This window comes from Esox lucius, chromosome 9 (assembly GCF_011004845.1).
Source record: "Esox lucius isolate fEsoLuc1 chromosome 9, fEsoLuc1.pri, whole genome shotgun sequence".
NCBI classification, from domain to species: Eukaryota; Metazoa; Chordata; class Actinopteri; order Esociformes; family Esocidae; genus Esox; species Esox lucius.
In genome coordinates this window covers 15752638-15779687 of record NC_047577.1, presented here as the reverse complement: position 1 = coordinate 15779687, position 27050 = coordinate 15752638, and the positions used below count along the sequence as shown (strand labels likewise).

At 44.6% G+C, this 27050-nt stretch overlaps 1 protein-coding gene across 3 annotated transcripts in view; it reads left to right on the top strand.

Annotated features, from left to right (window-relative positions):
* Positions 1 to 27050, top strand: part of rab11fip4b (RAB11 family interacting protein 4 (class II) b) — a 64422-nt gene that overhangs the window by 20601 nt on the left and 16771 nt on the right. The window contains exon 1 of one of the 3 annotated variants that reach the window (XM_010872951.5): positions 17427 to 17868. The exons of the other annotated variants lie outside the window; for them this stretch is intronic. Within the exon in view, the coding sequence (XP_010871253.2) occupies positions 17788 to 17868 (81 nt within the window). The 5' untranslated portion in view covers positions 17427 to 17787. Of the gene's footprint in view, positions 1 to 17426; positions 17869 to 27050 lie in introns of those variants that run through there. 3 annotated transcript variants of the gene reach the window in all.

The following is a 27050-nucleotide window of genomic DNA, read 5'->3' as shown; positions in this document are numbered from 1 at the left end:
TGTAGGAGTCTATTTGGGACAGAATCGTTGACCTTGGCCGCTAGAGATGCCTGATGGATGGAGAGGTAATTGCTAGTCAGTGGTATTGATCTACACCGGCTGGCTTGCAACCTGATGGAAGTGAAAGAGACATGGCTCCGCTTGGGCAGTCGTGTTTTGTCTAATGTGCAGCGAGGAGGGAACGGCTACCACACCTACCGGTTGACACTTAGTTCTCTGTCACCCCCTTGAACAGGGCCTGTGTTTTCACCTTTATCTTGGGTGCATGTTAACCGTTTGGTCGTGGTTTTGGGTTAAAACCGGACGCACTGATGTAAAGTGAACACATTTTTGACCGGTTTTGTGAACAGACTGCGAAATAGTGGCGCAGAAATAATTCCAAATCCATTGCAATGCACGCTTATGAGTATTGTCTTTGATTGGTCTGTAAATTTTTTTATTAAATCCAGCTGTATATTTCTTCACAGGGCTTTACTATAAAACTGGATCTTGCAGTAGTTTTTACCTTGTATGTTTGTGTTTTAATCCAAAGAAAGGGATTTCTGCACCAAAAACAGGTTTATTAAATGTTTTGCTTTTACGCTACTGGGTAACGAGACGCTTCACTAAGTTTTTTGCCAATGTTTTCACCTGGCTTCCCCTCCGTTCCCACTGTTCCAGTAAACAACACGCTGTCATTTGATGTTATCATTATTACTGCAGCTTCGAAGTGGCAGTAAATTGTCCTAATTCTTAAACTCCCTACACGGTTATTATGGGCTTTTATATTGGCAGACATCCTCTGAGGTAACTTAGAAAAGATTCAATCAAATCCCAAAACTCAAATATCTACTTGACAACCTGCCTCCCTATATCCTGATGTAATGTGGTAAAACATAAGCCATCCTTTAAAGGAGAGCATCACTGTTTGTACATGTGACAGCCGTGACGGTGTGTCTTTCATGTGATGTGTGGTAATTACACGGCATCCAGTCAATTGTCTTGATAGATGTCACCTTGCGATTCCAACGTCTGTTTGACATACCGTATAATAACCTCCAAACTTGAAAGTGTACTTCCCTTTCTAAGGCTTTGGAAGTACAGTATAAGTGTCTGGGTTTTGTCATTCAAGTCAATGGAGTCAACAGACACAAGTCCATTGCTATACACTGTAGGTAGGTTAGCCCCAGGTTATAAGGTTAGGAAAACTCCAGGCCTATCTCGACTGGCCTCATGCCATTACAGCCAAGACAGCTTATAAGAAATTGGTAAATTCCTCCCTCCAGCATCATTGTATTTACTCTAGATAGCATTAGCAGCTATGACAGCTATCTATCTACAGTGTTTGATTTGGAATTACTGTTATCCAATCCTGACTGTGACAATTACTGAGCGAATGAATGCTCTTTGTATAGCTATGTGTCCTAGGATTGTGTCTCAGAACAGACAGAGCTTCCTGTGTTTAGCCTGTAGGCGCAAACTAGATAACAGCTAGCTAGCTTGGCATTCTAGCTAAGATTATACAAGGTGTAGTTCAGGATATCTATTTTTTTAAGCCAGTCTTGTCCATGGTAACTATAAACAAGCAGCAGAGAGAGATACATGTGGAAGCTTGCCACTAGAACTTGGTTTGCTAATGTACTTGGAGAACATACCTGGAGTAGAAATCTGGCTAACCACTCACTTTTAAGCAATATATGTCATTGCAGTAGTTGTTCTAGTGGCTGTTGTGCCATTTGACTTCTAACTGAAAGGTGTCAAAATCTAGTCCCAGAGCACTCGTTCTGCTCATGAGTGTGGCAATTAAAACTAAGGGCTCCCCAGGCAGACACTATAGCATCCCCTCACACCAACACTCCAATTTTTGTATGCAATTAACAAACATCCCATTTCCCTCAGTGTCTCATGAGTAATAATAATAATGCATTAGTATAGTTCATCTTCTGTACTCAAAGCGCTTAATCTGTAAGTACATAATACAAAACATTGCCTTCATTTCCACAACAGGGATTGCAAAATTAATCTCTTTGTTAAATCGCGGGCCACATGACTTTTGGTATGAGGTAGCTGCAGCATGTTAATCATTTAAACCATCCACCAGAAGCCCAGACACTGTTAAAATTTAATTATTTGAAACCCCAGAAACCCCTGAGATACCACCAACTTAAAGGAAATAAAACCTTAACAACAGTGCTTCTTGACAGTATGTGAACTCTACAGGGCTGTTCATAGTTTTTCTATAAAATAGTTAAATAAAACCATAAAATTCTTATCTAATCTCCAATTAGTTATAAACAACTTATAAATTAAGGACACAAACAAAAACATTCAATAAAAGTGGTTTACTCAACAAAAACATCTGTGTGTGCATACATTTATGAACCCCTTCATTCACCAGCTTGTGACACCTCCATTAGCAGTGATAATTTGGAGTGAATGTCTCCTATATTAATCATTAATCAGTCTGACATCTTTTGACATTTTTGCCCACTCCTTACAGAACTCAGACAGTTAAGTGAGGTCTGAAGGATGTCTGGTATATACTGCCCGCTTCAGGTCCTGCCAAAGCATCTCGCTTGGATTTAGGTGAGGACTTTGACTTGACCAATCCAGAACACATATCTTTTGTCACATAATGCTTTGGGTCATTGTCTTGTTGGAAGACCCATTTTTGTCCCATCTTTAGCTCCTTGACTGAAGGCCTGATGTATTTTTCCTACAGATTCCTCTGTTGATTATTTAATTAGGTACCCAATTTCTTACCCACCTGATTCTACTTACCTACCAACTTGCTGTTCACTTATTTTAGCAACCGAATTAATTTGTTTTTAATTAGTTTTTTCTACTACACACATGATTTTCTGTAAACCAGCATATACATTAGAATTGGTAACCATAAACTTGTTATGTGAACATCAAACAGACTGGTTTTGATAGATAAATATTTCATGTTACACACTATCTATATATAGATAGATATATAGAGTTCCAAAACAGGTTCACCAACTTTCAAGCAGCAAAGTATATTTAAAATCCTCACGTGACAAGGAGGTTAACAAATAAGTTCAAAAAAGTTCACTGAATTAATTTTATTTATCTTTGGTTGTTCTAATAAAATATAGTTACAGCAACATATTAGGTTGAATATATCCTAAAATGAAATTAACAAATTAGTTACAATAACTTCTTTATTGTTTTATGGTTTGGTTGTGTGAGAACATTTTCAGTGAATGTCCAATAACATCTTACTACCACACAAGTCAGAGGTTCCATTCCCGCTTCCTCCCGTCTGACTCCAGTGTTTCTAATCCGTCTGAAAGAACATTTAAAAACTATGGTAGAATGCTAACAAAAATATTATTTAAAGCCTCTCATTTAATGTATAAACCATTGGCATATATTCATTTGATTGTATAACAGACACTGTTTGGTTTTGCATATTACTTTTCGCAAACCCCAAAATGAACCAGCATTCAAACCGAAGAACCACCTTGTATCATAACACTTAAATTGGGGTTAGCGTTCAATCACCCTCCAAAGACACCCGGGTGCACCGCTTTTCATGGTTTAATTATACGGTCAGGATGTTTTGATGTGCTGGATGTGGTGCAGCGATGCAGAGCTCATGAAGCCATGCCTGGAGGAATCAGAGGGACGGCGTGAGGATGAGAGTGGAGGGGGCGGGAGAGAGGCAGGCGTGTGAGACAGGAGGATGGATGGAGAGAGAGAGACGGAAATGAAGACAGAGACAAATGTGCACACACAGAGACAGAGGCATAGAAAAAAAGACAGGCAGAAGGGAGAGAAAGAAAAAGGCTGGAAGAGTGAGAAAGAGGCCCAAAGAGAGGCACAGGGAGAGTGAGCTAAGTAGCTCCCTGCATATAATTGATTAATGGGAGCAGTGACTTGCAACTGGCTCCGATAGGAAGCCATTCATACCCACTAAGTGGAATTATAAAAAAAGGAGAGAGAGAGAAGCTCTTTACGGTTTGGCTTTTCTTTATACAGGGTGTGAAGGATTGCACGGATCAACCATCTCTATGGAATGCTGACCCAGGATCTGTTTTGTCATTTAAATCATAATTAGTACTGTGAAATGTATAGAGGGGACCTAATCCTATTTCAGCACCCCTCTGAAATGTACTGGATCCAGTTCAATGCTTCACTGGACAGTTTTGAACCTACTGTAAGCACTCACTATAAAAACGCAATATAAAAAGTGCTGGATTGCTCCGGTTCCTGGATCCAGTCTCGCAGAGCCTGTTGATTAATGGTGTCAACAGAGAGTGAATGCTGCTGCTTTCCCATCAAGCACGACTGTACCTCACTCTCACACAATTCCCGCAACCCCTTGGTTATGGTTTCAGTCGAGGCATTTGGCTAGGGCCGGGTAAGATGGATGGTTGAAAGACAAAGAGAGATGGAGATTGGACGACCGCTGCATGTCCAAGGTCGGGCGGAAGGACTGCCAGCTCCCTTGGAGAAGCGGGTGTCGTCTGGTCCAAAGGCACCCAGCCGAGAGCACAAGTCACCAGGCTGTCCAGCGCCACTGTAGGCGGCTCCACTCAGCCTCCACTCCCCTCAGTGACGCCCAAGGACAGAGCCGCCATCCTGAAACACTACAGATGGTGGTGAACAAGGCAGAAGCGGGTCAACAGCTTCCACATGTTCTCCTTTTTTCCCGCTGACTTTTGCTAGTTCTACTCATTATCTTTGCATTATTCTTTGGAAGCAATACTTATTCTGCGCCCCCTCACATTTCTCTCTGTCTCATCCTCTCTTTCCTTCATTTCCCCTTGTTCGTTCTCCCCTTTACTCCCTCTCCCTTTCTCATAGAGTTTGCAGTACATACAGATCTCATTTCTGCTCTCATTACGTGCAATGATTCGGTAAAAAGGGTTTTAGATTATGCTGTATTGTCTGATATACTGTGCTCAACTTTCGATGACTTCCCCTCCAGAGATAATTACACTTTGTTTGTACGTGTGTTCTTTTGTGTGTGTGTGTGACTAGTGTACTTCTGTTTGTTTATACATCCTGCTTTACATTTCTCTGTACTGTGTACTGTTCTCTGCCGAAGAGGGCTGCGCTATCCATTATATATGCTGTTTTGAACCCGTGTAATTGAGGAGATGCCTTGAATTCTCAGGCTACACACACGGCGCTGTATCGTATTGCAGCATTGTAATGCCACAGCGAGGCTGTGTTGCGCGGTTTAACAGTCACATTTCTATTTAAAATAATGTGAGAGAGAAGAGGAAGACGCCTCGGGTTGATATTTATTCTCTTCCTCTTTCAACGAGCTGCTGTGGAAGTCAGTCTGCCCTCTAGTCAGCTAACATCTGACTTTGTCAGGTTAGGGCTGGCGGAGCCAGGCCCTGCTGAATGTTGTGTTAGTCTGTGTGTGCATGTGTGTGTGTGTAACTAGGATTCCTGATTGGCAGTGCCGAGGTCACCCCCTGCCTGGAGCATCTTCCTGGTTCATGGAGGGCCATGCTGTTCGCTGGTGTGAAGGATCCGTATCTCTCGGCTGTTTACCCTGAGGGAGGGAATTTGTCTACTTATTGGGGCTGCTGCCAAATGTCTCTCCTACACCCACGCGATAACTTTAAAACACACACACACACCCAAGGTCAAGAAAGCAACCTAGCAGAGGCATCTTATCCATCAGACAGCCGAAGGAAGGAAAAGTATGTGTTTGTGTGTGTGTGGGTGGGTGAGAGCATGTGTGCGTGTTTGTGGTGTGTCAACATTGTGTGTTTGTGTAGGTTTCCATGCCAATCATTGCATTTCTGTATCTGTGTGCACACAACAGGTGTATAGGAGTGACTTTTGAGGAGTTTGTGAGGTAACTTCGGTCCACCAATGAAACTGAATGTCACGGCCTAAGGAGGTCCAGAGGTCTAAGCTGCGTCAGTATATGTGCCAAGTAAACATCCCCCCGCCATTACACGACTGGCCTGTACCACTGAACCAAGGCAGAACGGATCCATGGATTCAGGCATGTTCGCAAAACTCCGACCCAATCCTCTGCGTGTCGCAGCAGAAGTCATGGTCCATCAGGCAACATTTTTCCAGTCTTCGGTTGTCTATTTTTGGTGATTACATGGTCGCTATATAGCCTTGTCACATCATTGTTATGGGAACATGTGGTCTGTAACCATAACAATGGTGTGGTTACACGTGGTCTGCGGTTGTGAGGCCGGTTGGATGTACTGCCAAATTCTCTGAAACACCTTTGGAGACGGCTTATGGTTGAGAAATGAACATTCAATTCACGGGCAACAGCTCTGATGGACATTCCTGCAGTCAACATGCCAATTGCACGCTTCCTCAAAACTTGCGACATCTGTGGCATTGTGCTGTGTGATGGAACTGCACATTTTAGAGTGGCCTTTTATTGTGGTCAGCCTAAGGCACACCTGTGCAATAATCATGCTGTCTAATTAGCATCTTGATATGCCACACTGTGAGGTGGATGGATTATCTTGGCAAAGGAGAAGTTCTCACTAACACAAATTTAGATCCATTTGTGAAAAGAAATTGAGAGAAAAAGGCCTTTTGTGTACATAGAACAAGTCTTAGATCTTTGAGTTCAGCTCATGATAAATGGGGGCAAAAAAAATTGTCGGGTTTATAATTTTGTTCAGTGTATGAACCATGTCTGCATGCTTTATGAATTGAGTTGCAGTCACATAATTTGCTGTTTGACTGTTTGCGTTAACAAGAAGCCGTTCCCAGCAAAGTGGCCCCCTGAGTGTAAAAATGTTTCTTCTGAGTGTAAAACAAAATAAAATGTAAGCTTTTTACTCAGAACCTATATCAACCTACCTGCCCCTGAATCATTCTTGTCCTGTTTGTTTTCAGGTGAAGTATTTCAGCTCAGTCTCATTTCAGCAACTTTCAGCCCAAAGTTAAATCCAGAAAGTTTTTTTTGTTCTGTGATCGGACACCCTTCAGCAATGCTACCAAGTACACACTTGTAGAAATGACCATAATGACAATCCTCTACAATGGGGTCATAGTCTGTGAGCTTGCCACTAAAAAGTGATGTCCAAAATGTAATGAGATTTACCAATCTGTTATTCATTACGTCACCAGCTCCTCCTTCAATAATGTGACTTTTATGCTAAGCTCAACTGGCCTTTGCTACACGATGCCGGACTCACTGGTACCAGTTATTTAACGTGTCAGTTTATGGAAAATTCCAAAACATCTGCTATTCCAATAGTAAAATGCTCTCTGGGAGACACTTTATCTCATATTGGTCACTGCTTGATCCCACACTTTCTTTGGCCAACGTTAGAAATAGAACTTCAGACCTTCCTTCAGAAACGAATTGATTAATATTCTATAACATTTGATTCTATATATATATATATATATATACAGCGCAAAATTTGAGAATTTGTTTTTAATGGACATTTAAATAAATTAAACAACAGTCATATGTTATGCTTAGGACAGCGGACTACATGACAAGCATACTGATTCGTGTTAATTTGGCACTGAAATGGGGAAGGAAAGATTTCTTTGCTTCAGTGATGAATATACTTGTAGTTCTTTTTTGTTTTGCAGTGTGTTTTTTTAAAATATTGCATGCCATCATGAACACAACTTAGCTCAAGCTTGTGATACGATGCAAAGGATGAGACAGACTCTCTAATCAGCTTCCTCTGGCGTAACACGTGACTAAAACCAATCATTTATTCAGTGACATATGATTGATTATCATCATTATCTCCACCATATGGGATTTGATTACTAGCACCTAGCAGGAACGGCTTTCAGATAAATCCCTCTCAAGGCTCCTTGTTTAATTGCTGAACCGGTTTTTCCGACCCTATATAACGCCATGCTTCTCCTGCCCATAGCTTGTCACTGCTGTAGCCTCTGACTGTTGTTTAGAGCAGCTTCCTCTGGGCTGTCCTACTTCCTTTAGGGATAACACAGTTGGAGAGGGATTTTCCAGCCAAGTTATTGCCTGGGGCACTACACCTGATATAGTGCAGAGCACCTCAATGATGTGCTCTACATAGAACTCCTGTGCAGACTATCCCTCCCTCCCTCCCTCCCTCCTCAACTCTCTTTCTCTATCCCTTCCTCCATTTCCTTGCACACACTCTGTCCTCTTCACACCTCATTCTCTCCCTACATATGTCTGTCTTTTTCTTTATTTTTTCATCTCTCGCTCTCCCGTGCAGGTTTCATGTAGACTGGCGTTTATCCCCGAGTGTAGTAGCGGAAGTTTTCCCGTGCTGATATGATTCGGTCGCCTGTTCGGAGCAGGTGTGTGGCGTCCAACAAGCGTTCCACCTCATCTCTCTGCACTGGGCCGACGTGGTTCCTTGGTGACCGCCGAGTTCTAGCCTATGGTCATCATGCCAAACTGACCACACCCTCATTTCAGGATGGCGAACGCCTCACCTCCCACTCCCTTTTACTCTCTGTCTTCATTTCTTGCTTCGTGTCTGTCATTCTCAGTGTTACCATTCTGATCTTTCTACCTCTATCCCTCACCTCTCCATTCCTCTCTTTCTTCCATTGTCACCGCATCCTGTTGGTTGATTCCTGTGTCATCCTGGCTACTTTGTCTCTGTGGTAAAGTTGCCTGTCGTTCTACATACATCAGATCTTCTAACCTTTTTGCATGATTAGAGCTACTTTTGCAAAAACAATTGTCACAAGCTACTTCTCCCTTGCAGCTGTACAAAGATTTTGGTCGATATACCTGGTCAAGTAAGGGTTAATAAACAATTCTAAAGGGGGCCCTATAAAATTTGTTACATTTTCCTCTGAATTTTCTTTGTTTTATTTATCCTAGTTTAGGATTCCTTTTTGCCTTCTTCTTTCCAAAGGAATATTCTATGTGAATATTCCAACAACTCAGTCAATTTAACTGAAACAAACACTGTCAAAATCAAAATAAACAAATCAATAAGATGGTCCTTTAATGTCAAATCTAACTTTTCATTTCTCCAGTCAGCTGGTGATCAAATATAACCGTCACAGACAAGGCAATCAACATTCTGAAAATGTATTTATGTGAATATTCCAACAACTCAGTCAATTTAACTGAAACAAACACTGTCAAAATCAAAATATACAAATCAATAAGATGGTCCTTTAATGTCAAATCTAACTTTTCATTTCTCCAGTCAGCTGGTGATCAAATATAACCGTCACAGACAAGGCAATCAACATTCTGAAAATGTATTTGCTAGGTATTTTTTGGTTTTGCTTTTAAGCCAACAATGGTTAAACAAGGCTGGAATAATTTCAATGTTGTGTTTTTATGGAGAAGGACCGATCTAGAGAAACACTATGGAGAAGGACCGATCTAGAGAAACACTATGGAGAAGGACCGATCTAGAGAAACACTATGGAGAAGGACCGATCTAGAGAAACACTATGGAGAAGGACCGATCTAGAGAAACACTATGGAGAAGGACCGATCTAGAGAAACACTATGGAGAAGGACCGATCTAGAGATGGTCCCATATAGAGACACACAGAGATAGAGATGGATATGGGACAGGAGAGAGAGTAGAACCCAGAGAGAGGGTGATTTAGGCCATGGACCAACTTAAATGAAAGCTAATTATGTGGAAAGGAATGCTCCCCTCCTGGGTCCCTATTTCATTCCCTCTTTTACACTCAAAGACTTTGGCTACAGGTCAACCAATTGGCCCACAGCTATTTGTTTACATTCAATTTGTTAGATGGCTGGCCTTCTCCTTTTCACAGGGAAGTCATTTGACATTCTGTTCACATTTTACCTGGCTTTAACCGCCATATTCTGTTTCAGATGGCAACATGTAAAGTTACGGTTTGTGTGTAATGCTTTCCTGTTTTAATGTGATTTCTGGGTGGCCTTCACAGTGAAGAGAGAGGTGTTATTAAATCATCCTCGGGAGGAATGGCACTGAAGTGTGAGGTGAAGAATGAACGTAAGGAGAGTGGGAGAAATATAAAGCATGAGATTTGCCGGGAAACGACTGCGCTATATTAAGCTGCTCCGAGATCTCTCGTCGTCTATCATTCCTTCCTATTTCATTGTGCCACACACACGAAACACAAACAAACACTACCCTTTTTTACCACACACATCAACTCCTAAACACTCCTCCCATATAAAAATAAATAAGCCGGAGTTCAGTCGAAGCAGCTCCATGGAGACTTGAGAGGCTGCCAACTTTCTTAGCCGCGGCAAGACCCAGAGACAGACAGACAGAGAGAACATGGGGGCAAGTGAGAGAAAGAGAGAGGAGAGGGGGTTGCGGTTGGGAGCTCCTCACTGAGCGAGAAAGAGGGAGAGGTGGAGAAGGGGCTTAAGTGGAAGAAAAGGCCGGGACACGTCGCGAGGCCACCAGGCGCGGAGTGGCTGTTGTCCGCCGGGTGACGGGAACGCCAACAACGGTGTCACTGTCCCGCTGCCAAGAGGCATGGGATTTCTCAAAGGACCGGGGGAATTCAAGCAGGTTACGAAAACTCTAAGACACTCACACACACACACAGCCGGTCTGGACACTGGATGTTCACCAATGCTACCAAGTACACTCTTGTAGGAATGACCATAATGCCAATCCTCTAGAATGGGGTCATAGTCTGTGAGTTTGCCACTATAAAGTGATCCCCAAAATGTTATGAGATTTACCAATCTGTTATTCATTACGTCACCAGCTCCTCCTTCAATATCGTGACTTTATGCTAAGCTCAACTGGCCTTTGCTACATGATGCCGGACTCACTGGTACCAGTTATTTAACGTGTCAGTTTATGGAAAATTCCATAACATCTGCTATTCCAATAGTAAAGTGCTCTCTGGGAGACACTCTCTGGGATGTTTGATTAGACCACTGGATCGGGATGTTTCCTCAATGGTCGTCGGTTTCTTAAGCGCAGCTTCAACAGTAGTTTGTCGTCTTTGGTTGCGGGGCTCATAAGTCATAGACCTATGTAGACCGAAAATGGAAAGCCCCAATCTATGGCCGGGTGACATGAGCATTGTAGCTAACTGTGAACCCAGCTCAAAATGTAATCAAGCACTAATGGAAGTTATTTTAAATGAACACGCCTGTAAATGGCATGGGTTACATCCTCTTTACCTCTCATGTGACGAGGATTGCCTCTGACTTTTCACTCTGACATTTAGATGTTAAAGGGGTGTATTTTCGGTGTTGCTTGTCTGGAACGCTGTCGGTGTTTGACTGCACCATCTGCTACGGTACGCGGAGAGAATTCGCAAACGCCCACTGCATCACTGTGCAGGGCGACGAAATACCAATGTAGGCAGAGGTAAATGGAGAGAGGGATGGAGAGAGACGGGTGGCGAGAAAGATGTGATGGAGAGGCAGATGGAAAGGGAAAGAAGGGACGGGAAACAGAATTATCCGCGGACGCCGCGTAAATCAGGTCCCGTCAGTGCCGCTTGCTATGAAAAATGAATGAGAGCCGTCCTCAACCTATTAAGTCCCCTCTACCCACCACGATGGGGATGCCAAGTTATGTGTCATCAGGTGCACACCCACAGCAACAGTTGTTCCGTCCATGCAGCACAAGGTGTTATGGGCGATTCAGCCTGTATTACTAGAGTTGGGAAGCACCCTTTCGAATTCGCTCCATGTCAGCTCCGTTTATCTACTGGCGACGAGAGTTAGGAATCTCTGTGACTAGCCATGTCATCACAGAAACCCAAGTGTGCTAATTATTAAGGCTGTGACTGAAGGCTGATTGACTGAAAGCTGTGCTATCTGAGACGGTATACAAAACTTTTTTTTTGCACTCTACTGATTGCTTTTTAAGCAGTTTATAATAAACAAGTACCTAAGTGGTTTGTGGTGTATGGCTTGTATACCACAACCAAGGGTGTATGTACTTTGCAGGACATTGTGCCTAAGAACAGCTATTAGCCGTGTAATATTGGCCATATACCACAAATTACTTGAACATACTATGGCTAAGATGTAGCATTACTTGATACAGCACTCCCCTCTGGCTGTAATTGGATGGGTTATCCATTCCCATTCTCCGTGTATGTCGGATCCGAGCCAAGCAGCTCGGCAGTGAGTCCCAGTACACAGTTGCTGTGTTACTGTGAAACCAGGCCACTGGGTTAGTGGAGCCCCCAGGACAGCATTAACACGGTTCTGTGGACGTATTGATAACCACTGCACATTCTTCTGCTATTGTTGGAAAGGTTAGGCTTTCTTTATCATTGTATACTGTACCATGGGAACCAAACACAAGCAAAGCAGAAATGATCTATGCTACAGTATTGCCTGACCTTGTCCTTCAGAGTGGTCTAGAGTGCTGTACCAGAAATGGAAAGATACCGGTACAGTAACCCTTATTGCTCTAGTGAGTTTCTTTCTTAAAGAACATCTGCTCAATTAGAACAAGGAAAATAAGAAATTGCTTTAAAGGGATCTTTTATTTTTTAGCATGTTAGACCCCATTTTCTGTTTACTCACATTGGTGAAACATCATTCAGAAAGTTGTTTTGGTCAGTTTTCCATCTATGAGATGTTTTTGGCGGTCAAGTTGCCACAGGCATATGCTGTAACTCACCCCAAAACATGTTTTAAACTGTCTCTGCATTTAATTCTTATTTGGAGACAGCAGACTAGCTACTTCAGCCGTGCTATATTCAATGTCGTTCCCCTCACTGATAAAATGCAGTACACACGGCGTCTCTAGATTGTCTCCACAGGCTGTTTGGCTACGTCCTGAAAAAAACGCTTAAACGATGCTGCGCCAGAAAGTTGCTTCAACACCTTATTAGCCTCGAGGACCGGGCTCTGTGGAATTTCTGATGTGTACGTGTGCAGATTTAGAAATGAGTTCCCGAGATGAGGGCAAAGAAGGAAGTTAACACGTTTTGCAGGATACAGCTTGTGATGGTAATAGTGGAAATACCAAAGTATGTCTGCGTTGACGTGCCTTTTTGGAACGACATGAGATGGTTGTGAGGTTTATTGTGGGCACGTTTTGAGGCCTTCGACTGCATTATGTAGCTCGTGCACACGACTAGAAACAACCGTCTGGATGATGCTTTAACACAGATCCAACACGCTAACAAATGAAATACCCCTTTAACATTGGCCCAAACCATGCCCCCTTTCGGGACACCCGGCAGTCCGTCCCACACACGCTGGCATTGGACAGTCAATATCACACCAGTCTCCGCCGCCTCGGACAGAAGCCCCCCCCCCCCCCCGGAGTCTACGGGGGCCGTCGGCTGTGGCTCTGCTGACCGGGCCGCCTGTGAGTGACGGCAGACGAAGCCCTGCGATCGATGCCCTGATAAAGTATTACGCTGTTAACAGGCCACGGGGAACTGAGGTGAAAGCGGATCAATACCGGACGGAAAGCAGGGGAACAGGGAAAATAGGGGGGTGGGGGGGCTGTATGTGGGAGGGAGAGAGGGAGAGAAAGGGGGAGCGAGCGAAACAAATCGGGTAGGATGGCGAGAACTCGGAGAGTGACGTTGGGGTTTTCTGTTTTTTTTAAGGCTTGTTAAAGCTGGACGCGCATGAGAACCGGACGGTGTGCACATTACAGCTAAAGGGGAAGTGCTGTAAAAGTTTCAAAAGGAGGTGTAAGAGAGCAGCGCTCACTTCCCCTATTACAGGGGACCGTTTTCAGAGGATGAGTGTGAATTAAATCCCCTTCTATATACAGCACTCTTTTTGACAAGGGTTTTACCCAGGAAATACACTACAGTGGGCATCGGGCATCACTAGGGCTCTCGATGAGACCAGAGTGAACTGAGCTGAGACCAGTGGAAACCGAGCATCACACCGTGACTGGCAATTAGGCTGACGAACTCACAGCTGCAGTAGCGGCGCACACAACACAATCACAACCCGATGCTCCTGTCCTTCACCAAGGCGGTAAATCACCCTTTGTGCTCAGGGAGACACCTGAGTGTTTGAGCTGTTAACAGCACAGACCAAAGAAGCAGAAACAATGTTAGCTGTCATGGTGAGATGGGGACGGGGGCATAGGTCAGAGGTCACTGTGCTGGTAAAAGCTGTCATTCTTTACTGGACCCGCAACATGTCCGCTGCCATATACCACTGTGACGAAAGCACGGGTCTATGAAGGAAGGCGTTGTTGTGTGTGGGAAGGAGAACCACAGTGCGAGGTTTAAACTGCGTTTGTTCGGCGGTGCGCATGTTCGCTGATTGGACTGCTGCACAGTGGGAGGGTGTGTGTGTGTGTGTACTGTACAGTCTGAAATACAGGAGCGTCTGATGGCTTTGTGGAGGGGTGGGTTTGTGTGTATGAAAGAGATTGTGTGTGCAGAGGCAGGCGTCGAGCCAGAAGTGAGCTTCTGTGACAGCTCCACTGTTCAGCCCCCACATCACAGGATCATCAACGACCTAATCAAACAAGCAGACACTGAGGGGGGAGACAGAGGGACCCGAGGGGGAGAGAGAGTGAGGGATATCAAGAAAGAAAGGGGAGAAAAGAGACAGGGAGGATATAGAGCTAACACAACAGGGGAAAAGAGTGAGGGAAAGAGGAAAAATGTGTGAAAAAACGAGCAGGAAAATCAATAAGCAGACGCCAAAGAGATCCAGGAAAATAGGTTAAAGAAGCTTCGGTGTAAAAGACACCAGGGAGATCAGGCTGAAGAGGCTCCAGCGTGGATGGATCAGGGAGAACCAGGTGAAGGATCTCCATTGTAGAAACAAAGTGGCACGTAGAAAGAGTGCAGAAGGCAGAAGACCTGGCCTTGGGTCTGCAGGTGTGCTGCGTCAGATATGGGGAGAGAAGGGCAGAAATGTTGCTGCGAGCACTTGGACCACATCTCTACACGGTACAGTGGACATATGCAGACCGTCACTGCTGCACTGAGGAGAGAAAGGTGTGAGGGAGAGAAGCGACGAGGAGGAAAGAGAAAGATAGAGGGAAGAGAGGTGACGAGGAAGAGAGTGAATTGTCTGGATGAATGTTCCCCAAGGCGTGACAAGTTAAGCCATTTGAGATAAGTGGACTCAGCACTGTCTGACAGTAAGGGTCAGTGACAGAGAATTCATCTGTCACACTGTCTGGCTGTTTGTAGTGTGTTATAACTGATTTAGGACCACCCAGTTATAACCAGAGTCTAGTCCCAACTAAAGAGGGGGAGCTAAACTTGCACGGGGTAAGTTAAGATAGTGACATTCCTAGGCGTAAAACGCTTTAAGCTTGGGTGGATAGAACCAGCGGGGGTTAATATAGGGCCCTGCAATCGTTACACATAATTATGGGATTTCACTGATGTGTGTGTGTGTGTGTGTGTGTGTGGGTGTGTGTGTGTGTGCCTGTGCATGCGTGTCTAAGCATTTTGTCCTTTTGCTGACCGCCTATCTGTCAGTCTTTGGGCCATTCAAGGACAGTGTGTCAAATGCCTTTTTCCCAGCTGAACCTCCAGTACACCATGTTCAATAGAGAACTGATAGACACACAAAGACAGTCTGTCAGGAAACAGACAGTAGGAAGTGATAGGAAAGACAGAAATCAACACAGAGACACAAATCAACCCATATAGAGAAACAAATGATCACACCCACCCACACACACATACACACATTTACATACATGACATCATTTAAATGCTGTTTTTTCCTTTAAAAGTTTTGGCATTTTATGCTTCAATAGGGACAGACATTGATAATGATTAATTTCTTTTTGAGAAAGCTGACGTTTTTTCCCGGACAAAAGTCAAGCGTACAATTCAAAAAGTCAAAATATACTGTAGGCCTCGGTATGGGAGGTACTGTACCTGGGATTACATATAACGCCTACTTCTCCGGAACACCATGAACGCTGACACACAGCAGTACCTCACTAGCCGCTTTGCCGTTGACTTAGATAAGCCTGCCGTTTGAACACCACGCTCCGTGTTAAAGCCTGCAACCACGGCCCAGGCAACCCGGGAATTATTCATGCTGGTTTGCACTGATAACCAAGGCTGTTTAGGTGTAACATGAGGGGCCGATACCGAAGCTGCTTGTCAACAAAGGCCTCTTCCACGTAACAGTCAAATGTGCACCTCACTTCTAGTCAGCATCTTTCCATGGCCTCCTCACAAAACAACAACGCAGGAGACAAGTTAGATCAGACTCAAAATCAGACTTAGGTGAGACTCCAAATGCAAATGCAAAGCCTAAAATTTGGACTAGACATTAAAGGCTCATGCACTAGCAATGTTAAATATCGATGCAAATAAATGTGTCTAATCACAAGAAGCTATTAAATTATCTGTCCAAGTACATTTGGCACCCTAAAATGGTGGGAATATGTCCAAATCTGTTGTACTTTGTAAATGGTACATCTGATATGGATATTCTCAAATCAAAACTGTTAGTGTACACTTTGACACATTCATTGTTTCATTTCAAAATGCCGGACTACAGATCCAAAACAATGTTTCCCTTTCCAAATATTTTTGGAATACTATATTGATACATTGATATACCAATGGTCAACCACTGGTACATAAACCCCATTGTAAACATCCAATATCGATCGGTTAATATACTGTATTTCCCTCTATCATTCATTTACATGCTGTTACCCACTGTACACACATAACAAAATAACCTTTGAAGTTCCCCTTTCCTTCTGAAGCTTAGTGCATGTGAGACCTTTGTGTTCCTTAGAAAAATTCCCAACTTTTGTAATCCGTTCTTGCTATTTTATCTTTCTTCTCGTTCCCAATATGAGCAAATGTTCCCCCTGTCAAATAATCCCTTTAGATATGATTAAGTAGAATGGAGAAATGGTGATGTGGGTTTAGGGAGGTGGAAGGGAACGGGGGTGAGGAGTAGAGGGGAACTTCAGGGGGTAAATGGGGGAAGTTGAGGGGGAGGTGTTGGAAGTGTAGCTGTGTTGTGAGGTGCAGCTGGCCCCTTCACATACACTATTGTTGGTTTCCACTCATACTGACTCAGCCCAGCTCTCAGGGAGGGCGAGGAGAGGACACGAATAAGCTTACAGGGAAATCTCTTTCCTCTTTCTCCCTCAGTTTTTTTGTCATGGTGTTGTGGAGGCTAGCAAATGTGCCAACAAGGTTCCTCGTTATAGAGTCCACACATACACACACACACACACACACACACAGAAGTTAATATATACAGTCACTCCACACCTGAGAAGGACACCTGATTCTCTCTACCCCTCCCACAAATCCCGCTTTTTAACTAGGAACATAATATGCTGTGTCATTGAATTGTTGAAGACAGTTTGAGTGGCAGTACCATGTCACTTCCACCCTAACCCGTAGCCAAGCCACAGAGTTTTATAGAAAAGAGGTAGGGCTTGATATGCAAAATAAGTTTCAGGGGGCGGCAACCAAGAGACTCTCTTTCTCTAAGGCCGGCCCAACTGAAGACAGTTGCCCGGCAACAGCCCAGGGAGGAGGGGGGAGTGGCCTAATCTCAACAACTGTTGCCAGAACTGAGCTCCCTCTGTGTAAATGCGAGCCAGCCGGGGAGAGAGAATGACCGAGTGAGCGTGTGTGTGTGTGCGTGAGAGAGAGTTGCTGCATCTCTGCGTGTGTGAGAGTGAGGTAGTTGCAGTGTGCGCGTGTGTGTGTGTGTGTGTGTGAGTCGCACTCTCACAGAGGAGCTAAGCCAGCCAGTGCAGTTTTATAGAGTGAACAAGCATTCTCTCCTCCTTTTGTTTTGGACTACACCGACTCAAAAGCCTGCAGTTTGGACTATCAAACGGTCCATCACTCTTTCTATACTGACCTGGCTTCACCTGTGACCGTGTGCACAGAGGACTTAGCCCTTTGGTGTGAGGGGGGACTTGGATGACTTCGGCAGATGAGGTCTTGGCCGGTGGAGTGTTGGGCCAAGGGGACCACCATAGCTCCCCCCAAATAAAAGACGGGGTAAGAGACTGCACCTCTTCGCCTCGGGACAGGGGGTTGGGTGAAACGTTTGGACAGGGATCGGCAGATGAGGGTCTGGGGGGATCTGGGGGTTGGTCGGTTGGAGAGTTCAGCGCCAGAGCGAAGTCCATTGTTCCAGCGGGGGGAGAGTGTGTGTGTGTGTGTGTGTCCACATTTGACCCTCTTGCTCTCTTTCAGTATTTCTCTGTTTTTCAGTTGTTAGTGTGTTTGGCTCTTTCTTCCCGCGGTCACTTAGGTAACTTACTTCCCTCCCTCAGTCTAAAATTCACTCTTCCCCTAATCTCTCTCAATAACATTTTTAATATGAAGGGACTTTCTTTCTTTCACTCTGCGCCCCCCACCCCTATCTCTCTCTTTGACCAGCTAGCTCCGGCTTTCAATTAATCCCATTACTATCAGAGGGGGTTTGAACCGAGACAGCACCCAGCCACTGTCCGTACCCGTAGGGTGAGGAGAGAGAGAGAGCGAGACGAGAAAGTGATGCTCTCTGCTTGACCTCTGAAACATTGTTTTTTTAATGTACAGTACTGTATAAGCCTAGCTGTGGCTTGTTATTGTGCTCTAATGCTTTGTGAATTAGCCTACGCTTCAGTGAGAAAGGAGCAGTTCATCACATGCGATGTTGTGTTCGAAATTGAAACGGTTAGTGGAACTGGGTGTACGAGTTTCCCTCAACAGCTCCCGTGACTTGTCGTGTTGTCATTGTGTTGTCTGTTTCTACAGAGGAAAGGAAGGGCCTCTTGTCTATTTGCCATCAGCTAATTTCTCTCACAGCAACATGTAACAACACGATCTGCAACTGTTTAAATGAAAAGACTCATGGTCCATAACGTCAATTACATAATGAGATTTGTCCTCTTCTCAAAATAACTAAGTCAACACGCCTAGGTTATATTGTTTTGGTCCAAACCAGATCTACCTGTTTAAAACTATAGTTTTTTCAAAAAAAATCAATCAAACATGGTCACGGTCATTCTAATCAATGATTCTTAATGAATGGCCTGGAATCCACTCCAGTCAAACGGCTTACACATCTGTAGCTTTACCCATGATCTGGGGACAAAGTAATAGGGGCAGTAACTGCTGTTATCTCCTTTGCTATTCATTTGTATTCCCTCTGCATCAAAGCCTTTGAAAGGTAGCAGTGGGATGAAGGCGTCGGTGAGAGAAGACCCTAATCAGATGGACCGTCTGTGTGCATGTGTCAGCATGTTCACACTTCATGTGGTAGGATCCCCCTTAAGGGGTTGGACGGGGTTTGAATGTGTTAACACTGCGCTGGTAGGAGAGGCAGCTGTAGAGAAGCTTGGGAAAGGACACCTGCTGTTGGTTCCCATTGAGTCCCTTATTGAGCGCTGTTTCATGACATGTTGAAACGTAGGCTTGACCACGTAGCGTGGAGGCCAAAGAAATGGTGGAAAAAACATCATGATTGTAACATCTCGGTAACGTAGCACCTGTCCAAGTTAGCTTTTGCCCAGGTTTTGTTACGGTGTCCGTGTCAGGGCTAGGCGTCACTCCGGCTGCCGGAGCTTTCAACGTTCTGAGACACGCGGTGACCGCCCTGCCGCTTGACCGAGGCCGATGCGAGGACGACCACCCAGGTCTGAACCGCACGCGGCTCCTCAAAACACGCTAGTCGCTCTAACACCGGGCCCTACCACCCACCCTCACGCATGACAACCTTAATCAATATGACCGTCACGTACACCCACACACGCATTGACATATTCCCGAAACCCCCCCGGCGAAAAGATGAATCCTGTAGTCTTTGAGGTCGACGAGAAAGCAGCTGAGGATCAGGTCAGCGCTGGGCCGAGCGGCCAGCATGACGCTGAGATAATACACCCTCTGTACCCACCGGGCTCCCCTGGGGAACAGGTAGCTGATCGGGTTACTAGGAATGTTCTCCGGAACAAACTGGGCGGTTAGCGACTTCTCCAGACACCCACAGGAGAGACTGTGTTGATGTATTTCTACTGGGAAACCCAATACAGCCACTCAGGTTGAAAACACAGAATGGGAAAGCCTCTTTGTGGGTGTGTGTGTGTGTGTGTGTGTATTTGCGTGCGTGTAAAATGTGTCTTTTTTTGTTGTTTAAGAGCGAGAGAGTCTGTGCGTTTGTATGAGAAACACACCTTGACAGTGTGAGAGAACAGTGGCACTGAGGAAACTGATTCTGGTTTGGAGAACGTGGGCGTACGGGGAACTTTGAGGACAGGCTGACTGCAGAACTGTGACCGGGTGTCAGGCACAGTAGCTCCTGACAACATTACTGTCATCATTAATGTCAGTACATATGAGGGGGTGCGTCCGTTTCTCCATCTCTGTGCGCGTGGTTGTTTTGTGTGCCAGTCAGATGTGGCAATATATGACGCGGTGTGTCCGTTTCTCCATTTCTGTACGCGTGGTTTTTTTGTGCACAAACGAGATGCTGCAATATAGAAGCAAACAAATAAGTTGACATGATGAGTGGGACAATTGGTTTAGTCATGTTGACTAACGCCTTGTAATTAAGTAACTGTGTGCAGACTCCTATGCCTTCCAACCCTATAGAAATACATTTTGCATTTCCAACACACGCCCAGCATTACTCAACTGGAGTATAGGACACGGTATAGTTGGTTCTTACATATGCCTAATCCCAACCCTAATCTTAACCCAAACCCAAAAACAACATAGTCACTCTGTAGCTAGAAGAGTGATGTCCACACATGCACCCATACTACTAATTCATAAAGCATCTCATATCTGTTCATTGATCTTCAAGGCAAAACTCAAAGCACTAACTGTCAGAGATGCATTATAAAAATTAGGGAAGATTGTTTAAATAAATTGTACGAAGGGAGCAACAAGTCTCCAAACTTGACATTAATTATGATTAACTGCCATGTTTATTATCCAAGCCTTCCTAACCTGCTCAGCTCAAATTCTACAGGAAAGCAAGATACAGCAAAACGCAAACACAAACTGTTCATGACCCTCCCACCACGGTTCATGATCCTCCCACCACGGTTCATGATCCTCCCACCACGGTTCATGATCCTCCCACTGGTGATCCCCCTCAGTACACAGTCTAGACAAATGAACAATTTTCTCTGCACGAGAACGTCCTGTCTGAACTTAGTACATATATATATAGTAAATATGAACCAGAACGGTCCCTTCATCACAGCCACAGCAGTTTCATCGCGTTAGATTTAGCGGTGCAAATTCTTACAAATCTACATGGTTAAAGCAACGTTCAACTTTCAATTTCTGCTGTTGTCTAAATATTGTTATTAATTATTACTAGACAAAATATATTTAAAAGCATTCTGAGCTTACGTCTGGCGATTCCTATCCAGAGCGACTTAACAGCAGTGCGCGCAAACAGTTGCAGCCTCGGTCCCCGATGTGAATCGAACCCAGAACCTCTGGCGTTGCAAGCGCCACGCTCTAATACCCATTCCAGTGTTCCAACGCTAACATTGGTTGTTATGTTTGAATGACCATGCTCATCCATAATGCGAATTTACAGAACTTCAATGCCACTGCAGAGTCCTTTGGTCTGGAGAATGTGGGCGTACAGGGAACCTTGAGAACTGACTGGCTACAGAACCGTGACCTGGTGTCCAAGATTATGCAACAGTAGATACTGTTTACCAGCACACTATCTGATGTAACTGAGTATGAGAGGAGTGTATCCATGTCTGTGTGTGTGTGTGTGTTTGTGTGTGGGAGAGTTGAGTGGGTGGCGGTGTGTCTGTGTGTGAATCAATGAGACTGCGTAAGTGATGCTGTAATGTAGGAATCCATAAATGAGTTGTTGTAGGTCTTTGGTGTCATTGTTGCCATGTGGCTCGTAGGTGTGTGTGTGTGTGTGTGTCAGCTAGTACCTCATGCATGTCCTTGTGTGTCATAGTTGGCGAAACCTAAAGTGCTTGCAGTGGTTCGGTATTGCTAACTTCACAGATTGCTGCTGGATTATGAGTCATTAGTTCCTGTTTCCTTCTGGGTTTGTTCAGCCTGTGACCGTGTGGGATTGGAGTCAGTTGCAAAACATAAAGATGCAAAACACAAGACCGGAAAAAACCTTTGCTACACAAATAACTACACTCAGAGCGGGAGACTGTCTGACTTTTAGAGGAAACACAGACTTAAAAGGACTGTTAACAAAAGGCCTTAAATGTGTGTGTTCTTTAGAGACTGCATAGGCAGTGCCCATTGAATGACGCTTGAATTAAGTGCTCATTGCTGGGTTAAAGAGGAAAATTGAGAGATAAAGATACTGACAGGTGCTCTGCAGTGCATTGTGGGTAGGAGACAGCATAGGTCCTTATCTTCTGAAGCGCACTCAAACACCAGCATTGCTAAAGCATTCCTCTTTAAGCCTCTGTGTGTCTCTCTCTCTTTAACCTTCTGTCTATCTTCGTCTTTAACCCTCTGTCTCTCTCCTTTAACCCTCTGTCTCTCTCCTTTAACCCTCTGTCTCTCTCCTTTAACCCTCTGTCTCTCTCCTTTAACCCTCTGTCTCTCTTCTTTAACCCTCTGTCTCTCTCCTTTAACCCTCTGTCTCTCTCCTTTAACCCTCTGTCTCTCTCCTTTAACCCTCTGTCTCTCTCCTTTAACCCTCTGTCTCTCTCCTTTAACCCTCTGTCTCTCTCCTTCTTTTACCCTCTGTCTTTCTCCTTTAACCCTCTGTCTCACTCCTTTAACCCTCTGTCTCTCTCCTTTAACCATCTGTCTCTCTCCTTTAACCCTCTGTCTCACTCCTTTAACCCTCTGTCTCTCTCCTTCTTAACCCTCTGTCTCACTCCTTTAACCCTCTGTCTCTCTCCTTTAACCATCTGTCTCTCTCCTTTAACCCTCTGTCTCTCTCCTTTAACCCTCTGTCTCACTCCTTTAACCCTCTGTCTCTCTCCTTCTTAACCCTCTGTCTCTCTCCTTTAACCCTCTGTCTCTCTCCTTTAACCCTCTGTCTCACTCCTTTAACCCTCTGTCTCTCTTCCTTCGTGTCTATATTCCTCTCTCTGCATCTCTTTCTCCCCCACTCAGCCCACTCCCTGTTCCTGCTGACGCACACACAATAATTTTGCCAATCGATGTTTGTCCCAGTGGTTGGTCTCTCATCCCAACTGCTCTCATCTGTTCCTCTTTCCATCTCCCTCTGTTTCCCAGCCTCTGCCTCTCATTTATTTAACAAATCTTTGATGAATAGATATCCAGTCTTGAATCTATGGAATATTTATGCCGTCTGTCTGAACATTACAGAACGATGGGCGAGAGGGATTTGTATGCTGGGGGAGGTGGGAGGAACTAGGCTTGAATTGATATAATCTTTATCTCCGATTCCCATGTTGAAAGAAATTGTTAAGACAGAGGGGAAAAGCGATGACCACAGCCTTGGAAAATCTTGCCTGTGTGAAAATCCTGCCTTCAGGCTTTATATTTTATTGTTGGTGAATGTTTAGCTATGATCAAGTGGCTCGTGAAGGAACCCTCATCTTCTTCAGTAGCAACGGGATCGGCATTGTCACCCAGTGGATCGTCCCTGGCCCTGCGGCACAGACCAATCCCCTGTCCAGCACCCAGGTGGGACTAGCTTTCAGAACCACGGAGGGACGGTTATATGAAGTCCGTTTACATTAATTAGGGCAGTAGAAACACTGCTGTCCAGCCACTTGAATGGAACTTGGACCTGAAGGGAAACAAGTAGTTGCCAGAGTTTTTTTTTAAATGCTTTTCCAATAGTGATAATGTTACATGGTGAAAGAGAGAGAGAGGGGGGGGGGGGGAGGAGGAAAAATAAACACTGTCACTACAACTTCCCAGTCTGTTCCAGGAACATGAATGTAGCCTTCATCTCTCCCTTGAGAGTGTTAAAGGGGCAGTGCAGTTAAAAGTGTGATCTTCCTGCTTGTTTGATGATAATCCCACACTTTGAGGTGGAAATACAGCGATTCATTAGGCATACGGTGATGACTAGAGAATAAAACAACTAATATGGCCTGACAGCTTTAATACATGACCCCGGCCGTACTCGGCACAGATGGTGCTTTCAAATGGAAATGTACAGCTACATTCGCCAGGGTTTTTCCAAGAAGTCGGGAGGTGTACGTCCTAGAAATGACATCTCTATATATTTGCATCAGTATACTGTAATTTGACTACGGCTTAGTCTACACCTTGATAACACTGATGCCCAGGTGCTTGTGTAGCTGACTCTGTTGTGTGGCGACCTGGGATGTATTCAGAGGTGTAAGCAATGTGGTGTAAACAGTGTCGGAGTCGGAATATCCTCTGTTTCTGGTGCCCAATTCAGCTTAATGGATCTACACCCCCATGGACAGGACAATAATTATAGACATCGAGATGTGCTTTTGTGTGCCCTAGCAAGTCTACAATGCTGAACACACATAGATGATAACATAAAAAGTGTACGTTTCACCACATCTGATTCAGCCCACAGCGTTTTCCACAGGCTGTTATTTCGCACCTTGGGTGGGGACTCAGTTGTCAGTTGTCTCAGAATAACACAGTGTGTTCATTCTGTAGAAGCGTCACCACCAAGGCAATGTAGAATCGTCTAGTGGGGTTGGGGATTCCGAATGATTCCACGTTTTTTGGGGTGGCATATTCCTAAAATTATGTTTTTTTCGCACGTGTGTGATTATCAATTCTGACCCAGAAAAACAATGCTCCTGTTCTGCTGTTTAAGTCAATAATACCGCAAATAGCTACCAATGCCACAATGCGCCCTGCAAATCAGAGAACTAATCATAGCCCAGTTTATTCCGAGACGGGAACTATTCCACGGAAATGAATGTGATTCTATGTCTGATTCTATCTTTGTTAATTCATTAAAACAATGGCGAGCATTGGACAGCGTGTTCTGTCAAATGGGACGGTGTCAATGGGGCTTCATATCATGTAATGTACAGTAGCTCACGAAACAGTGCTGAACGAAATGCCCTTTTCATGTGCTACGTGTCAGATACGTCATGTGTCTCGTAAATAAGTCCGACGTGTATCAGACACCGCAGCCACTCGACTACTAAAAAAAGTATTTTTCAGACCTAATTTTCTTTTTGTTTTGATAAAATGTGATTGAAGCTCTCTGATACGGCCCATAATATCGTGGTTAATTGTCAGCACTAGAGAGAAAACTACCTCAGCAATTAAATGCTCCTAAATATTTATGTGCGCCTAGAATTGTCATCTTAGTAGCACATGTGCTCCTTGAGAAAAAATGCCAGCGTTGAGCCCTGCATAACCCCCTCCCCCTCCTGGCATTCAGGACTAGCTGCTGTGAGGTCATCTGGCAACCCCCTGTCGACAACTATCTAGTCCGCCTCTTTCTTGGGGCATATTTACATTCCCATTTTCCAACATGTCGCAGAAGGCAAGAGACGCTAAGTTATTTTGTTGTGTAAGCTTGCAGATATCGATAGCTGAAGGTAGCGTGCCCCACATTTTTCGATCGAGCCCCCCTCAGAGTTTTTGCAAGACAATTTCGTCTGAACTGGGTAACATTTCTGTGGAGTGCGCACGCATGTTGCCTGATTTTTCCTCAATTCACGGGGCACAATCCTGCCTGGAGCGTCTCAATCTTGCCAGTGTACATGACAACGCAGGGGAAATGATTATGAGCACTAAGATAAATCCATCCAGCTCCTTAATTATCTTCTGTCGTAATGTAAATAAGCTCCTACTCTGCCCATCTCTCTTTCCTTTCATCCAGCGGTCTATGTCTTGAATCTCTTGTGTTCCCTTACTGGATGTGTGACCGGATACTACTGTTTGCTTCCTTTCTACCTGTTATCCTCTGCTCTGCTCTGGATGCGCCGGTTCTGAATAATAGATGGCTCTACTGATCCTCCTCTCCAGAGATCCCAGCTGTATCTATCTCTCCCTCATGTTCCTGTTTTCAGTCTTAGACTGCAGCACCAACCCAGTGTCCGCAGCAGCGTCTCATTAACAGTCATGTTTTGCAGTAACTGCATCTAGCGCAGCGCCGCGGGTTCGGGGAAACACTTTGAAATGTAACTCTGTGCTTCCACCAGCAACGTGGACTCTTTTCTCCCTTGCTTTTTTTGCTCGGCGCCTGTAACCACCTGTCAATCATCACCCATGAACTTCTGTCTCTTCCTCAACCGGTCGCAAACACCGACCACTGTCCTAAAACCAAAGGAGCTTTGGGATATTTAGATCAGTGTTAAAATAGCCCAAGAAGATGGGACGAGAGACTTCCCGACAATTTAGGCGTCTCGTGAAATATCCCATGTCTGTGGCGCAGAAGGAGACGAGGATGATGGTTTAAGACTGTCGAGATGCGTCCTTCTGTATCATTCAGCGGGGCACAAACACTTTGGATTAGCGCTGGGCTGCATCAGCTCCAGTGTGTAGGAGAGCAGAACTAACAGTGATTTTGCTGCTGTTCTCCACCCACTGATATAGCGGGCCATGATGAGCCTAATAAAGGCGTCAGGCTGGTCAGGCCAATGGCTGAGGGCGTGAAGAGAGGACATATGGGAGACTTTAGTCAGCGTAGCAAAAAACACAGGGATGGGAGAAAGGCTGTATGCAGTCTATACAAATATAAGTAAAACAATACATTTCAAATGAGATAGTAAAATAGAGACTGAGACAGTCTGGTCAGGGTAGAACAGTGTTATAGAGACTGAGACAGTCTGGTCAGGGTAGAACAGTGTTATAGAGACTGAGACAGTCTGGTCAGGGTAGAACAGTGTTATAGAGACTGAGACAGTCTGGTCAGGGTAGAACAGTGTTATAGAGACTGAGACAGTCAACCTTACTGTCAGCCTCTTCAAAAATGTTGATATAATTCCTGGAATTGAAATGGAATTGACCTCAACCCTGGAGCTCAAGCTATTAGAGCAGAATAATTACATGGGGTTATGTTTAAACAGCATTAAAGAAGAAATCAGTCCCCCCTGTCATTTATTATCAACTGTGGTGAAGTCACACCTATCTGGTGTACACTGCTCTGGTAGCAATCTGGTGATCTCCTTGGAACACAACAAGAATATGAGGATTGGAACGTCTGAATTAGCTATGTTGTTATGGCCGCAACGATTCCGAGGAACATGTTGTTTTTCATGCAAGGATCTAGGGGAGTAGCTAGTATTTCACACACACACAAACGCACACACACATAT